The 17,261-nt window shown below is 35.0% G+C and overlaps 1 protein-coding gene across 2 annotated transcripts in view; it reads right to left on the bottom strand.

The window, feature by feature from the left end:
- The window catches only part of LOC143233510 (cell adhesion molecule Dscam1-like), a 92,511-nt gene that overhangs the window by 36,667 nt on the left and 38,583 nt on the right, over window positions 1-17,261 (bottom strand). Inside the window, exons 1-4 of one of the 2 annotated variants that reach the window (XM_076469807.1) lie at window positions 11,519-11,776; window positions 10,665-10,826; window positions 8,972-9,127; window positions 6,297-6,590 (exon numbers count right to left, since the gene is read on the bottom strand). In XM_076469807.1, coding sequence (XP_076325922.1) covers window positions 6,297-6,590; window positions 8,972-9,127; window positions 10,665-10,797 — 583 coding nt within the window. In that variant the 5' untranslated portion in view covers window positions 10,798-10,826; window positions 11,519-11,776. Of the gene's footprint in view, window positions 1-6,296; window positions 6,591-8,971; window positions 9,128-10,664; window positions 10,827-11,518; window positions 11,777-17,261 lie in introns of those variants that run through there. The other variant, XM_076469806.1, reaches the window with a different exon arrangement.

The following is a 17,261-nucleotide window of genomic DNA, read 5'->3' as shown; positions in this document are numbered from 1 at the left end:
ACACCCCAAAACAACTATAATGAACGTGGATATTTTCACTAAGTGTGAGTGACCGGATGTTAACATTGCAGCTTTTAGCTATAGCTTTACAAAAGCTTTGTACATACTATTTCTATATGATACTGTAAAGTCACATATCATATATACATGCTACGTATTGAAGGACATATGGTTCTCGACGTAGAATGTCACAATCCAGCAGGTAGTAAGTAAAAGAGCTTTAACATGGATAGAACCAGTAAGGAACTTTTCAGTCCGCCATGTTTAACACTACTTTTACGCACTTTCTATCTTACTCACGGCTGTACACACACAAACTAACAGTGCTAAACCCTTCCCTGATAACGTACTTCGTTCCTCTAGCCTGGTCTAATAAAGACCCTTTGCTAAAAGCTGAATAAATAGTCAAGATGTTATCTTTGTTATTATCGAGGGAACCAACAAACACATATGGAAAGTTATATATACAGTAGCTAATGCGTGCGATAAGTTATAGTTTATACAGATATATATGTGTATATTGGCGTCATCATCTAACCTTTTCATTGTAGACCCACTCAGTGACCTTTTGGAAAGTAGCATACAGTACAGTTGACCAATACCTTCAGGTTCAATTTCTAAATAATACCCATAAGAAATGTTAACCAATAAACTGAACTAAAGATTATTAGAATGTTATTGTTTCGGTGTTCCCATTTTCTCAACTTTTGTTACACATTGTATGGATATTTTCTTTACTTTTTCTTCAAATTCATAACAACTTCCTAATTTTAATTATTCAACAGAAAACTCTTCATCGTCACTATAATTATTACACTTCTTTAAAAAAAATATAGGTTTTCGTTTCAATAAATAAGCATATTGTCTATTAAATAACCAAGTTAACTCAACATGGCCGAATTCAACTGTACTTCAGTAAATCTTTATAACTCATGCTCAAACAATTCAACTATAACAGATTGGTAAAATGCGAGAGTGCGCACTCAGTACCAGTTAGAAAGAGTTACATAATTTTCATCAAATGGAGGAAGGTGCGATAATTTCTTTCTCACCAGATATATTAATTATGCGGAAATAAAAATTTCGGACTAATCTGTGTGTGGATTTCTTAGGCGTCATTGAGTTAGACGTGTGTCTGTATATTGTTATATTTTGCTTTGTAAAGCAGATATTTGTTCAATGTATTTCGAAATATTCGATACAGTCTTGATCAATAGGTGTCGCTGTTCAATTTTCTGTTTGTTTATTTATCAAAGCTACACAGTTGATTATCTGATGGTATCTAAACCTGGGGAGGAATTGATATTTGCGAAACATAATCCACTGTGAAGTATTACGTTATGAATAATTGCACAGTTTCTGACGTAGGAAGCTAAATCTTGTATGTTCTTAACAATAACCGTCAAAGTAAATGATCTTGATTGGTGTTACTGCTATATTTGTGATTATGCCTTTTAAGAAGAGGTTATCGAATAAAGAATGTTTATACCCAATCTTTGACTATTCTGGATTAAAGTACAAATAACTATTAATGTTTTACTAGAGTTACTTCAGGGACGAAACGTCAATTGTTGAACGTATGTTAATTATATATTAGTCTTAACAGAATCTACTTCAGGTATACTACAGAATACTTTAATAGAATTTGGATACGTTTTCATGATTAGTTGAGTGTCTAAACATTCACTCAGATATTAATTTTGATATATAAGAATAATGAATAACAAGATTTTCAGAAAATTTTGATTTTAATCTCCGAAATAACCTGGACAATAACCACTTAGAAACACACCGAACAACCTGGACGATAACCACTTAGAAACACACCGAACAACCTGGACGATAACCACTTAGAAACACACTGAACAACCTGGACGATAACCACTTAGAAACATATTGAACAACTTGAATGATAACCACTTAGAAACATATTGAAAAACTTGAATGAGAACCACTTAGAAACAAATTTTCTAGCCTTTCACCCAGTTGCACAAACAATCTTATTTGCGAGAACCATAAAACTCTCATCAACATGTTAGTCCAACATTGTTAAACATATGTTTACTTGTATTTATCTAATCACAGATATTTAAAACATGCCATCAAAAATCACTAATAGTTGGAATGAAGATTTAATTGTGACCTATGTTCCCACCAATCAGAACAAAGTCTCATTTCGGACCAAAAGATCTCCACAAATGAAAATTCGAGGGTGACCCATATGTAGAGATTTGGATTATTTCTGACACTAATTAAAATCGTATGTTATAACGATTGGGAATATTTTCATTCACGCCATAAGGAATTGGACTTCTAAAGAGTTTATTTAAAAAGGTTAAAAGAGTGACTAATGGAGAGAAAACAACCATAATGTTGGAAAAACCTCGGAAAGAAACTAAAATAACGTATATTAAAATAACTTATATTTGTGTTTGTTTTTGAATGTCGCGTAAACTTACACGATAGCTATCTGCGCTAGGCGTCCGCAATTCAGTACTGTAAGACCACAGAGGGCAGCTAGTCATAACAATCCACCGCCAACGCTTGGGCTACTTTCTGACCAACGAGTAGTGGAAATGATTGACATACAATAACGCCCCTACGGCTGAAGGAGGCGTGCATGTTTGATGTGAAGGGATTTTGAGCCCACGGCTCTCATATTACGAGTTGAACGCCCTAACCACTTGGCCATGCTGGGCCAATAACACATGTAAGAAGTGACGTTGGGAAGAAGAACAGGTAAAGATGAGAGTGAATGAAGAGTAGCTTCAAGAGAAACACAATTAAAGTGAGTGGAACGTAGTCTCTGAAATAAACCAAACTGGAATAAGTAAGAGAGGACTTGTTTGTCTAGCAATGTAGTCACGTTCCTTTTGCTCCTGGTGAGAGAGAACTTGTTTGTCTAGTAATGTAGTCACATTCATTTTGCTCCTGATGAGAGAGGACTTGTTTGTCTCGTAATGTAGTCATGTTCCTTTTGCTCCTGATGAAAAAGGACTTGTTTGTCTAATAATGTAGTCATGTTCCTTTTGCTCCTGGTGAGAGAGGATTTGTTTGTTTAACAATGTAGTCACGTTCCTTGTTATTCCTGGTGAAAAATAACTTGTTTGTTCAACAACGTAGTCACGTTCATTGTTATTCCTGGTGAGAGATGACTTGTTTGTTCAACAACGTAGTTACGTTCCTTGTTGTTCCTGGTGAGAGATGACTTGTTTGTTCAACAACGTAGTCACGTTCCTTGTTGTTCCTGGTTAGAGATGACTTGTTTGTTCAACAACGTAGTTACGTTCCTTGTTGTTTCTGGTTAGAGAGGTCTTGTTTGTTCAACAACGTAGTTACGTTCCTTGTTGTTCCTGGTGAGAGATGACTTGTTTGTTCAACAACGTAGTTACGTTCCTTGTTGTTCCTGGTGAGAGATAACTTGTTTGTTTAACAACGTAGTTACGTTCCTTGTTGTTCCTGGTGAGAGATGACTTGTTTGTTTAACAATGTAGTCACGTTCCTTGTTATTCCTGGTGAGAGATGACTTGTTTGTTCAACAACGTAGTCACATTCCTTGTTGTTCCTGGTGAGAGATAACTTGTTTGTTCAATAACGTAGTCACGTTCCTTGTTATTCCTGGTGAGAGATGACTTGTTTGTTCAACAACGTAGTTACGTTCCTTGTTGTTCCTGGTGTTGTTTGTTCCAACGTAGTTACGTTCCTTGTTGTTCCTGGTGAGAGATAACTTGTTTGTTCAACAACGTAGTCACGTTCCTTGTTACCTGGTTCCTTGTTACGTTCCTTGTTGTTCCTGGTGAGAGATGACTTGTTTGTTCAACAACGTAGTCACGTTCCTTGTTGTTCCTGGTGAGAGATGACTTGTTTGTTCAACAACGTAGTTACGTTCCTTGTTGTTCCTGGTGAGAGATGACTTGTTTGTTCAACAACGTAGTTACGTTCCTTGTTGTTCCTGGTGAGAGATAACTTGTTTGTTCAACAACGTAGTCACGTTCCTTGTTGTTCCTGGTGAGAGATGACTTGTTTGTTCAACAACGTAGTTTCGTTTTTTATTGTTCCTGGTTAGAGAGGTCTTGTCTCAGTTAACAATGCAAGTTCCTTGTAAGAGATCTTTCCCTTATGTCCACATATATGATATTATAGTGTTTAGAACGGGCGCGGCATGGCCTCGCGCGTTAAGGCGTGCGCTTCGTAATCTGAGGGTCGCGGGTTCGCGCCCGAGTCGCGCCAAACATGCTCGCCCTCCCAGCCGTGGGGGCGTTGTAATGTAACGGTCAATCCCACTTTTCGTTGGTAAAAGAGTAGCCCAAAAGTTGGCGGTGGATGGTAATGACTAGCTGCCTTCCCTCTTGTCTTACACTGCTAAATTAGGGACGGCTAGCACAGATAGCCCTCGAGTAGCTTTGTGCAAAATTCCAAAACAAAAATTCTTTAGAAATCAGTCTATAATAAAGAACCCAATAAAAATCTGAGATACAAAACCCAAGTAAGACATTGCATTTCTTTTGTTGTATTATTAATAATTTGTGTGATATCTATACTGATGACACACTTCAGACAGCTTGTTGTTATATTTCAGAATTTCGCACCGCAAAGCAAAGCTACCTACATTAGTAACTTTTAATTTTAAACTGGTGGACTAGAAGAAAGGCGTTGAGTTAACGCCACCTATTGTCGAATCTTTGTCTACCCTTATTTAATCGTTCAACTAGTATATTAACTGTCATTTACATAACGCATCCACTATCACAGTGGATAACAAATCCGATTTGGTCTTATATCTTTTTTGAGATTCTTTTTGTGTTGAGCAAACTAAACGGTACTCACATTGTATATTTTTGTGGTTATACTTTCCAATTCTGATGTTTTTCTAAGATAGACTTAGGTACGAAGATAAGTTCTAAAGTTATTGCTAAAAAAAACAAACTCCTACTGTTATTTATGAACCTTGTTTTTGCTTCTAGGTAGGTGGTTGTAAGATTAATTATCGTATAAAAACCAGTTTATGTTTTCGTGTTAAAGTTCGTCAGAGAAAGCTTTTAATTGGATTTTCGTAGTGCGTTCGATAACGCAGTGAAGAAAATCCAATTACAGTCAGCAATTACTTCGTTGATTGGAATGTATACACTCATAAGGAATTGATAACGGTAAAAAAGAGAAACAACGCAAGTCCTAACATTTCTTGAGAGTTCAAATGACGATGTAACATCAGTCATCAAACCATTGGGAAAATTCTTTACAGAACAATTCAGGATGCTTCAATGTTTTCTTAGGCCCGGCATGGATAGGTGGTTAGGGCGCTCGACTAGTAATCTGAGGGTCCTGGGTTCGAAACCACATCACACCAAACATGCCCTCCCTTTCAGCCGTGAGGGCGTTATAATGTGGCGGTCAATCCTACTACTCGATTTGGTAAAAGAGTGGCCCAAGAGTTGGCGGTGGGTGGTGATGACTAGCTGCCTTCCCTCTAGTCTTACACTGCTAAATCAGGGACAGCTAGCGCAGATAGCTCTCGTGCAGCTTTGCGCGAAATTAAAAAAACAAACCTCCTCCTGAAAATAAAACATAAAACAAACAAACATGATTAATTAATTAAAAATCTAAATTATGTACAAACTAGAACTAGCATACGAAAACCGGAGTGCACTTAATATGCTTCTACGAAACGAAGGTTTACAACGTATCCAAGAATCCATTAATTATCTCTTGTTTGTTTTTTCTTATAGCAAAGCCATATCAGGCTATCTGCTGAGCCCACAGAGGGGAATCAAAGCCCTGATTTTAGCGTTTTAAATCCGTAGACTTATCGCTGTACTAGTTTGGGGCTAAATTATCTTTTCTTATTTTTCCAAGGTGTACTTTCGGTGACTTCAGATGTTCAAAACAGAATATTTTTACCCGTTTAATTCATACTTTTAATATTAACTATCATATATAGTAATTCTCTCTTTAATTGTAATAAATGGTTTATTGTGTTCTTGGATCTTATTGGCTCCTTTCTAATTGTAATAAATGATGTATTGTGTTCTTGGATCTTATTGGTCCTTTATAATTGTAATAAATGATGTATTGTATTCTAGGATCTTATTGATTTCTTTCTAATTGTAATAAATGGTTTATTGTGTTCTTGGATCTTATTGATTCCTTTCTAATTGTAATAAATGGTTTATTGTGTTCTTGGATCTTATCGGTCCCTTTCTAATTGTAATAAATTATGTATTGTATTCTAGGATCTTACTGATTCCTCTCTAATTGTAATAAATGGTTTATTGTGTTCTTGGATCTTATTGGTTTACCTGTTACTACCAGTTCTGTCGTTCTTCTATCTTCGCTGATGGTGTTATTGACAAAGCACACATATTTTCCGCTGTGGTGCACTTGTGCACGAGATATTATTAATATCCCTTCACGAACAATAATATCTTCTCTTTTCTCCAATTCCTGAAGCCCGCCGCCTTTCAGTCTGTACCAGCTATAGACAGGCGCAGGGAATGCCTGGGCGGCACATGACAGGTGAACAACCCCTTGGTCGGTAACAACAATTCTGGAAATATAATGAGTGATTCGTAGGGAATCCTGGCCATGTGGCTCTAAATAGAAAAAAACGAAGAAGAAACCGGACATCAAAACACCTTATAAATAACACTGACCTGTATACAACCAATAGATGCTCGATTAACTTATCTAAGTTCAAATGTTAAAATCAATAATCGTTTATTTTCAACTCTTTTTTACGGTTTAACCATACGATATTTATTATCTTTTTAGTTTTATAACAATAAACTTAATTAAAGTCAACTAATTAACAGCACCGACCGTCACTGCTTGTCTGAATAGGTAATAGGAATTTAAAAGTCACTCTTATCACGCACGTGCATCTCAGAGCACTGAAATTCAGAGTGTGTTTTAGTTTCGAACCACGAACCGTCGGTTACACAGACGAGCATTAAAAAAAAACTGGACACGCCCGGTCCCTCTATTCTATGTATCACCACCACAGTTTCTGTATGTAAACTTGTTTCGAAGTGATGCAAATACAATGATTAATCATTGTGTAGCGGAATGTATAACCCACACCTTTTTCTAATTATCTCTATTTAGCACGTTTTATACATATTACTATGTCTAATAAAGAACTGGTGATAACATTGTCAACAATGGGCAGCTAAACAGGTCGGGACGACATTTTCCTAAAAGAATAACTTGTGAAAATGGATATAACTAGTCGCATTGCAAATCGTATTGTTACACCAGGGACGTTGTCATGGGAGACTTCCTGTCAGTTTAGGCTTAAGTACGAATAACGCAGTGTGCCTCAAACTGATTTAAAAAGAAAAAGAAAACAGAGGATATTAAAATAGGAATATTTTAAATCATGAAAATATTTATCACGTCAGAAAGTAAAGAAGTTAAACGGACTTTTTCAATCATTTTGGCAAATTTAACTCCATGTGAATATTAATAATCATAGCCATAAATTCAAAGCACATTTAAATATATGACTTTTAATCAAGTACGACTCCATTTGAATATAAATTAGTGTATTTGAAAGATCCGATGGGCGTTCAGTACGTCAAGTTGGTCGATACTGTCCACTGACATCCAACAGCTATGGCCAGACCATTCTCATATCGCTGCTTAATTCCATGATTAATGACCTACATCAAATTCAACACACTCCGCCGCATGCAGAGAGATTAGCAGGAAACTCAGCATGCATCCACAAACTTCTGACTTTAGTTAGGCAGAAAAAGATGGAATACAAATATAAATCAAACGACATAAACAAACGATGGTCCTAACATAATTTATTTTTTAACAAACGGTTAGACGAAAGTTTTGCGAGCTTCGCAAATACTTGAAATATATAGACTCGCGAGTGAAACATTTCTAGACTCCCCTTAACGACTGAGATCTGAGAAATTGAAAGTGAAATGAATTTTCTGGAATAGTCAGTTAATTTTTCAAGCAAATGTTTGTTATTATTTAACACAAAGCTACAAAATTGGCTACCTGCACTGCGTTGTGTCCACAGCGGAGAATCGAATCCCGGATTTTACATCTGTAAGTACGTAAAATACCCCACCTCCAGTGGCACAGCGACACGTCTTCTGTAGAATTACAACGCCAGAAACAGGGTTTCGATACTCGTAGTGAGCAGAGGGCAGATAGCCCATTGGGTAGCTTTGTGGTTGACTACAAAAACAAATAAGCTCGTACATCTGACCTTCAGAGGGCCAAAGTAAATACGAGATGTAAACACAGAGAGTAATAAGAATTGTTAAAGTACAAGGCTCTCAACCAAACACAGGTTTATCAATACATATCCATAAAAAAAATCTAACTCGTGTTAAAGAAAACGTTGTCATGGGTGAATTATATCGGTGTGAGACATCTGATGGAAGAACATATCTCCAGATTGGTATTTCTAAATATCTCGTTTTACTGTCCTTCCAGACTCCTGTTGAAATTTTAAACGTATTTTTAATATTTATTTATGCATCCAATGGCCTTCGTAACCTTGAATCTACGGTCAAAAGGTCTTAAGTAAGTATGAGTTCCGAAAAGTATAAGTAAATCATGCAATTAATTACACTAATTGCTACTAGGGGTCTCCTACGTATATGAATTAAAAAATGAGTAATGAACGCTATATAAACAAATCAGTAGTTTGATAGTTGTCAATGTGAAAAAATATCTTATGGGGCATAAGCGAAAACTTTTCTCGTGCATACCTCAACGAACAAAACTTTTAGGGAGCCAGTTGTAGGTGATATTCGAGTCCACATTTGAATTACTGGGGGCACGTATCCCATATTTCACCGTCTGTGCTCCTTTTTTACAGTTTCATTTCAAATAAGATTTATTTTATCGTCAAATCATGCAGACTGACATGGTACAGACAAAAACACATTATTTCTACTGTTAAATCATGCAGACTAGCATGGTACAGATATAAACATAACAGCACCTGTTACAATTAACTTCCCAGCTGTTTCCGAGGTGATTCGTTCTCCAGTCAACCTGTGCTTCGTACGACATCGGAAGCTTCTAGATGTATCACTTCGCCGTACGTTATGTACGTACAATTCTCCAGTAACTAATATGGTGGACCTTTGTTCCTCTTCTGAGAAAAAAACAGTTCTATTTAAACCACTCTACCTTAGAAAATAAGGAGAGCAAGTACAAATGTAGAGCGCATTAAATAAATATATATTATAAATACAGGAATACGTCTAGTAAAACCATGCACATATCTTTATTAAAATATAGGAATTACCTTTTAATTTGGCAGTTTCCAATATAAACATTATACAAACAAATTAAACACCTCTATACATGTGTTAAGTACTCTAATGTAATGGCAAAGCATGACTTAGAAGGTAACGTGCTGGTCTGCAGATCAGATAGTCCAAGGATAGCGTTGCGACATTCCCAACATTATTTACTGTTTTTCACTGTGGATACGTTATAACAGTAACGGTAAGTCTCGCTATTCAGTTCAAACATTAATATTACCTATGGCGGCTGGTGCTACTGACTGACTGAGTTCTAAACCGTATTTTAAAATTAACAACAGTATATGAACTCTAGAGACTTCTGACCTGTCCGTTTAACCTATGTGTTGCTCGTGTTACTGGTCAGTATTTATAAATTATGGACAACAATATATGAGCTCTAGATACCTCTGACCTATCCTTTTAATCTATGTGTTGCTGGTCGTTATTTCTAAATTATGGACAATAGTACCTGAACTCCAGAGACCTCTGATCTGTCCGTTTAGTCCGTGTGTCGCATACACTACCCCTAAAAATACTAAATACAGAAACAAAGTATCCGATATACTAGATTACACATTAGCATCCTGCAGCGATTAGGTGGTTAAGAATCACTTTTTGTCATAACATGTTGGATAAATATTGTTTAAAAACAATAGTCAAAAATTATTTTCTCACTGGTAACAAAAAGAACGAAATATACCTTGCAGTATGAGAATCCGTTTAGACTTCAAGTCCTCTGCGAATTAATTATTTGTAAGCAACAATAACAAAAAACTCACAAAGTGATAAAACAAAGCCATAAAAGTGGAAAAACAACAACTATATTTATTTCGTATCATGAGTCAATTAAAAGTTTCTGACAAACATTATAGTAAGTGAAAAAATGTCCCAGTTCCGGAGTTTCTTTTCAGATTTTTCATTTACAGTAATGTTGTTAGAAACTTTACCATCATTGATTTATAATATCAACTTTATATAATAATAATAACAATAATATATGTGTGTGTAGGAGTTTAGTTGGATTCCTATAACTTGATGGGTTAGCTGTAAATTTAACCAGTGATTATTTGACTACAACAGCAAAATGTAGTAAAAATGAGTTGAGGTTTAAGTTAAACCCAGCTATGGTGTAAAAAAAATTAAAATTAAAGAATATATACCAGATAACTGGGTTTGTTCCTTTAGTGAAGAACACATGGTAAGAGTTTAATATAAAAGTTAAATGAGACAAGAGAGAGATAGGCGAATAATTAGTAGTTAAAAATTTGCGTTAAATATTAAAAGTAATATGTCAGGCTGCGCTATATAGTTGGAAAATTATTAATTATACATAAATCTTATGTCTCATCCATCTCAGTTAAAGTTTATCCGTGTCTTGGTCACCTGAAAAAGGCCTCTTTTCTATCAAGCTGTTAGGTTCCTCAAGCCATTCGTCCACAGTGATGAAATCTTTGACGTATGAGGGCACGTGGCACTTGAACACCGCAGGGTTTCCTTCAAGTACGTACTCATCCATGACTTGAACTTTGTAAAGTTGTTTTAAGACTAGAAGAAACAAAAGCGATATAAAATTAATAAACTGTACCTAGAAACAACAACAAAACACTTTTATTAGTAATTATAATTATACAATATCTATTCATGGTGTGCATAAATATCGAAACCTAATTATTAGCGTCGTAACTCCAGGGAGTTACCAGTGGCAAAATTACACATGAGAGCCACTTCACACTACGGTAAGATTTCAGCCTTGTCACATTTCTCTGGAATTATTCACTATAAGGAGGAAAAGAACAGTGGCTGTAATCTAAATCTTCCTTTGGCCTGGTAATTGAGGCGTTAAATTCCTAAGATGAGAGTCTTGGATTCGAAACCATGCCATCGAATATGCTCGCCCTTTTAGCCGTGGGAACGTTATAATGTGTCGATCAATTCCACTATTCGTTGGTTAAAGAGTAGCCCAAGAGTTGACGGTGTGTGGTATTAACTATTTGTCTTCCCTCTAACCTATCGCTTCTAAATTAGAGACGACTAGTGTAGATAGCCCTCATATAGCTTTGCGCAAAATTTCAAACAAACCAATATTTTAAGATGTCCCATGAAACGATATTTTCTTGTCATCTGAACAGTATGCGAGTTGACGGATTTTCTGTTTAACAACTTGTTGTTTGAGTTAGGGAAGATCAGAAAAATTACACTGAATGTTAAGCCCTCCAAGAAACACATTGCCATAATACCTCCTGATATATTGCACCTGATGTGTTCTAATATTCACATAGTACTGATCTTCATTACGCAGTCTTAGTCTTGGCGGCTCAGACGTAAATCTGATGGACTTTAAAGCTAAAAATCTGGTTTCCATAGCTTCGCTGAGCAGAACACAGCCTATAGTGTATTTTTGTTCTAATCGATAAATAAACATTACGCCCTCTATATATATGTTAAGCAATGCACTAATTGCAACATATCTGATACGGAATAAAATATCACAAAGGTGATATAAACAGAAACACCTAGATACATAAAACAACCAATAGACTCCAAAATAACTCATGTGCAAGTCCCGGAAGAGAGTGATACTAAGTCACATAAAGTGAGAAAGTCATATCCTTTTATTCGCCGTTGAAACTTATAAAAATGTCCGTGCCAGCACATTGTTCAGAAAAAAATGACCCATTGCGGAAACGTTTTTTTTTTCGGTTTCCTTTTACAAGCATCGTCATCGACCACAAAAAAGAAAGATCAAAGTTGCTGACGACAACTTCAACATCTGTTGAACACGTTGGATTCTAGTTCAAAATGGAACCTTTATTTTGGAAATGTAAAATATCTAGATATCTGAAGTGTTTAGCATGCTCTCATCGTGGTCATGAATACGATAGATTATGTTTAACATGATCTTTGTAGTTATGAATGTGATGGATTATCAATTTTTGCTAAACTAAGCCTAAAAGTGTGTTGGCAAGTGTTAATAACGAAACAAATGGTAGAATAAAATGGTCACCGTCAAATCATAATGATAAAATTATGAATACCAAGAATAAGTTTTTACATGATGATATGACAATTTGGTTTTAACTGAAGATAGTTACGTTGACAAAGAAAGTGAATACGTCATGAAATAATTAAAAATCTGTTATTTTTATGAGAAATCAAGTCGAAAATCATCTGAAAGTGAACCCCTTTGTCCTATTGATAAATCAAATCGTATTATTACCTTTAGCCTTTCAGTCTAGAGAAAATATTTCTGTTATCTTACCCAATGCTTCAGAACTATTAGTGCTTCATATAGGAAAAGAAACTGGAAAAGATAACAAAAATAAAATAGGTCACCTTCAACGATAAATTAGAAAAACAGTACTGAAGTAAACCAAAACTTCTGCTGTGTATTATACAGGTAAGGATGTTATTGATTCCATTTTCTGATTCACAACAAAACAACGAAGTTCTCTGTTTGTATACAATTAATATCAGAACTCAGTAGACTACCTGATGTCCTAGCCGGATACAATATCCTATAAACGCATTACAAATGAGGCTGTTTACAGATACAGTATTGGTTATTCAACATTCTAAATATATAACTAATATTCGCTGCTACACTGATCTTTACGTTTCTATATCTCTGTCTGAAAAGCCGTGAAATCCATATCATTTGTACTGTAGTTTAGTATGACTTCTACAATCGAATTCCATTATTGGTTATCCAATTTGCCCATATGACAGATGTTAAAGTACTACACAAATACAGTGTTGTCTTGTTCAGTTCTGACCTTTGTTGAAGTTACACATAACTATGGACAGGTTCCTAGACCAGTTTTTAAACTTTGTTAAGTCTAGATAAAAGTCATTATCCGAAGCAATTCCTATGAAGTAAATATTTGCATTACATTCAGAATAATGAAATACACAAACTATGCTTGCTTGCGATTACTATAACACAGAAAAAAAGAACATTAGTTACAGAACAAAAATATCCATTTGTTCTAAATTGCATTATCTAACGTGAAGAACAACAACACATTCTAAGGTTAAATCTGTAAAAAGTACCACCGAAAAATTTTAAATGCAACATGTTACATGCCTGAAGCCAGCAACAAAAGAACCGTTGGAAGATGTTAAATGTGGTTTGTTGTAGGACTTGCAGCCATAAAGAAAAGCAGATCTTTAATGTAATCAGTTCTATGCCTAAAGTTGAAAAGCTACAATTGAAATATTTTATGGACAAATACAAAGCAATCATTGGCAGATTTTAAATGCCATCAAATCTAAACCAACAACCATCGACAGATCGGAGAAGTACTCAACTGTTAGCCTACAACCGTAAAACACTACTGTCGAAATATTTTAATTTCAATTTGTTATACACCTAAAACAACAAGAAAACTATCATTAAAGATCTTAAAATTATTTTACTACAAACCTCTAGCTATAAAAAAATATTGCCGAAATATTTTAAATGCAATACTTAAGCCTAAAAGTGTGAAAACTCACCGTCAAAAGATTTTGAATGCAGAATATTGTGAGCCTAGAGGTAACAACAAAACTATTATAGGAAGATATTAGATGTAACCAATCGTTAGCCAAAAGTCACAAAACTAGTGTAAAAAAAATTTTAATGCACTAATTTATCAGCCTAAAGCAACAACAAACATACCATTGAAAAACCATCGATGTAGATGTAAGACTTAAAAGACAAGAAACAAAGCTGTAGTCAGCAGATAGTAAATACAATTATCTCTAAGCCTGAAGCTATTAAAACTACAACTGAAAGATGTGAAATACAATACACTGTAGGCTCAACTACAAATATAAAATAACCTTAAATATCATCAACTCTAAGCCTAAAGATTTTGAGTGCGATATATTGTACGCTTAAACTAAACAATAAACAATCGTCAGTTGTTCTTAAATGTAATGAAGACTAATCTAAGGCCAAAGAAACTTGTCAACGAAAAGTTTTAAATGCTATATGTTAATTTCTTAAAGCTAGCAACAAAACTATTATCAGGAAATATAAGTGTAATTAACTCTGGATGTAAGACTGCAAAAACACTACCGTCGGAAGATCTTACGTTCATCAACTCTGTTTATTTTCAAGTCAATAAACAACCGTAAAGGAGAACACACAATTACGATGACTTGTTATTTTGGATATTTTTATACGTGAGAAAGTAATGGGTTTGGTTTATTTTGCATTTCGCGCAAAGCTACACGAGGGCTATCTGTGCTAGCTGTCCCTAATTTAGCAGTGTAAGAGGGAAAGCAGCTAGTCATCACCACCCACCGTCAACTCTTGGGTAAAAGAACATTTACCAACAAATAGTGGGATTGATTGACACATTATAACGCCCACACGGCTAAAAGTGGCGAGCATGGTTAGTCTGATGAGATTCGAACCTGCGACCCTCAGATTACGAGCCGAACGCCTTAACCACCAGGCCATGCCGGACTGTTGAAAAAAAGGATGCACATTCAGATATTTTTACTTAAACTTATCAATATATTGATGATTTAATTAGCATAAATAATTATGAAATATGTAATATTACTGACACCATTTATCCAACAGAATTAGAAATTGAATATACTTCAATATTTAATACAGATACGCAGTATATAGATTTAAAATTAACGTAATTGATAAAAAGGATATCAATATAAATATTTTTGATAACAGAAAAGATTTTGATTTTCCAATTTATGATTTACCCTCCTTACATAGTAATGTACTATACACATGTATTATAAACATTATAGCTTCACAGTTATTAAGATATTCTAAAAGTTGAAATAAATTACATTATTTTATTAATAATGTTGATATACTGATACGAAAATTAATAGTTAATGAATTTAATAAAGAAACTTTAGATAAAATTATTAAATTATTCTGTAATAACTACAGAAATGTATTAAATCAATGTCGTGTCAATTAGTGCCTCTACCATATTGGAGGAAGGAATGCCAACTTCGAGAGGTAAGCTTTATCTTACTTACCCCTAAATGGTAGTACCTTATTTTTGTTATATTTTTATGTTTATCTTTTTCTTATTTTAACCTGGAAGAGCAGTCACCTTCCTACAACTGTCTGTAGGCAGTGAAGGGTGATATAGATGTGGGATCGAGCACTCACATCTCGCTCTTTTAATTTCTAATATTCTTATGCGAGACTAGCGAATTGGAGGTTAAAAAATTTTGGAGGTTAATTTTGAATTTCGCGCAAAGCTACACCAGGGCTATCTGTGCTAGCCGTCCCTTATTTAGCAGTGTAAGACTAGAGGGAAGGCAGCTAGTCATCACCACCCACCGTCAACTCTTGGGCCACTCTTTTACCAACGAATAGTGGGATTGACCGTCACATTATAACGCCCCCATGGCTAAAAGGGGATGTTTGGTGCGACGGGGATGCAAACCCGCGACCCTCAGATTACCCCTTAACATGCTTGGCCATGCCGGGCCGATGAATCATAGGCAGCACTGGCGGTGTTAATGTCTCATGTAATGAATTTCACCTAGATTAGCAACAAAAGTACAATTTAAAAATAATACAAACTGTATATTTGTGATATATTATGTCATACAAACTTATTAAAGTAATATAATTATACCATGTGACTTTTCCGCAACTCATTGGTATTCACATATCAGTCTAGTTGTAAGCCTAACTTGGAGAAAATATTCTAGACAGCTCCCTTAATTGTGTCATTGTTTTTTTGTTGCTAAGGGCGAAGCTGAACAGCTATAAAAGACAAACCCCAAGTTTCAGCATTAGAAGCCCTCAAGCTAAAACCTGAGCCACTGTAGCCCTTCTGTATTAAAAAAAGAAAATTCCTTTTGGCGTTATAAAAATGAAAGTTAATCTAATCTTGCGGTAATAATAATTTTAAAATTAAGCATAACTATCCCTGAATCGAAGGGTGGTCTTTTTGTCAATGTTATCCATTTTCTAAATAGTAATCGCCAAACCAACGTTCGCTAGTATTTACTATTAATAAACAGTTTTCGTAGGTCTTGGGGTTTCTCTAACGTTCATATTAGCCGTTTTGCATATATTTGCACATGTTTCATATCTAAGCTATTTTTAACGTACTTAATACAAGAAGTACTGTATATCGAAAGTACAGGAAAGTGGTTTCTCTGAATATACGAGCTTTTGTCCAATTTTAACACTGGCGAACAAAGATATGCTTTTTGTTTTCTTTTACAGCTATCTCCACTTTGCTTCCCGTGTTTCTGTGAAAGGTGTCTTTGTTTTTGTTGCTTCTGTTTTCATTTGTGTTCAGTTTTCTTTGTTATGTTTAAGAGTACACGAAGGGCTAGGAGATTGTATTCTCTAGAAGTCCTGGCTTGTTACACACCGCGTCTAGCTACTCTATGGTGTTTACGTAATACGGAAGAGCCAATGGTTTGAAGGAACATCGCTCCATGAAACAAAGTATGAACCCTGATTTAATATCTTAGTTATCACAACAATATATATTTTCTACATTGTTGTCCTATATAAACCTTTAGAACAATCTTATAACAGGGCTTTTAAAAAGTTGAGCAATGTATGATAAATTGTAACATTGTAATTTAAAGGGTGAATTATTGTGTATTACGTTCCGAATCGTCTTTGTTATTTTTAAGTATGTTCTATAGGTTACTCCAATGATTAAAGTATGTTGGTAGAGGCATAGTGGAAAAATACAATAAGATGTCAGGAATTGGTGAGCTGTGAAGCTTGTACATAATTCACTTTCAACACTGTTAACAATGAATATATTTATAAACTATCAAATATACTTGTATGATAACGAGAACTCAAATATCAGTATTCCTGTGAAGTGAAATTATATTGCTCTTTTATTTTCAGATACATGTGTCTATTGACTTTTGATTTTTTCAACTCACTCGTATCTGGTTCCTTCTAAGTGATTAGTACTACATAAAACAACTGTTATTGTGTTTAATAATGATACGGTTTTCATATTCGCG

The sequence above is a fragment of the Tachypleus tridentatus genome, chromosome 12 (assembly GCF_004210375.1).
Source record: "Tachypleus tridentatus isolate NWPU-2018 chromosome 12, ASM421037v1, whole genome shotgun sequence".
NCBI classification, from domain to species: domain Eukaryota; kingdom Metazoa; phylum Arthropoda; class Merostomata; order Xiphosura; family Limulidae; genus Tachypleus; species Tachypleus tridentatus.
Note: the sequence above shows the minus strand (reverse complement) of the source record. Positions and strands in the feature narration are given on the sequence as shown.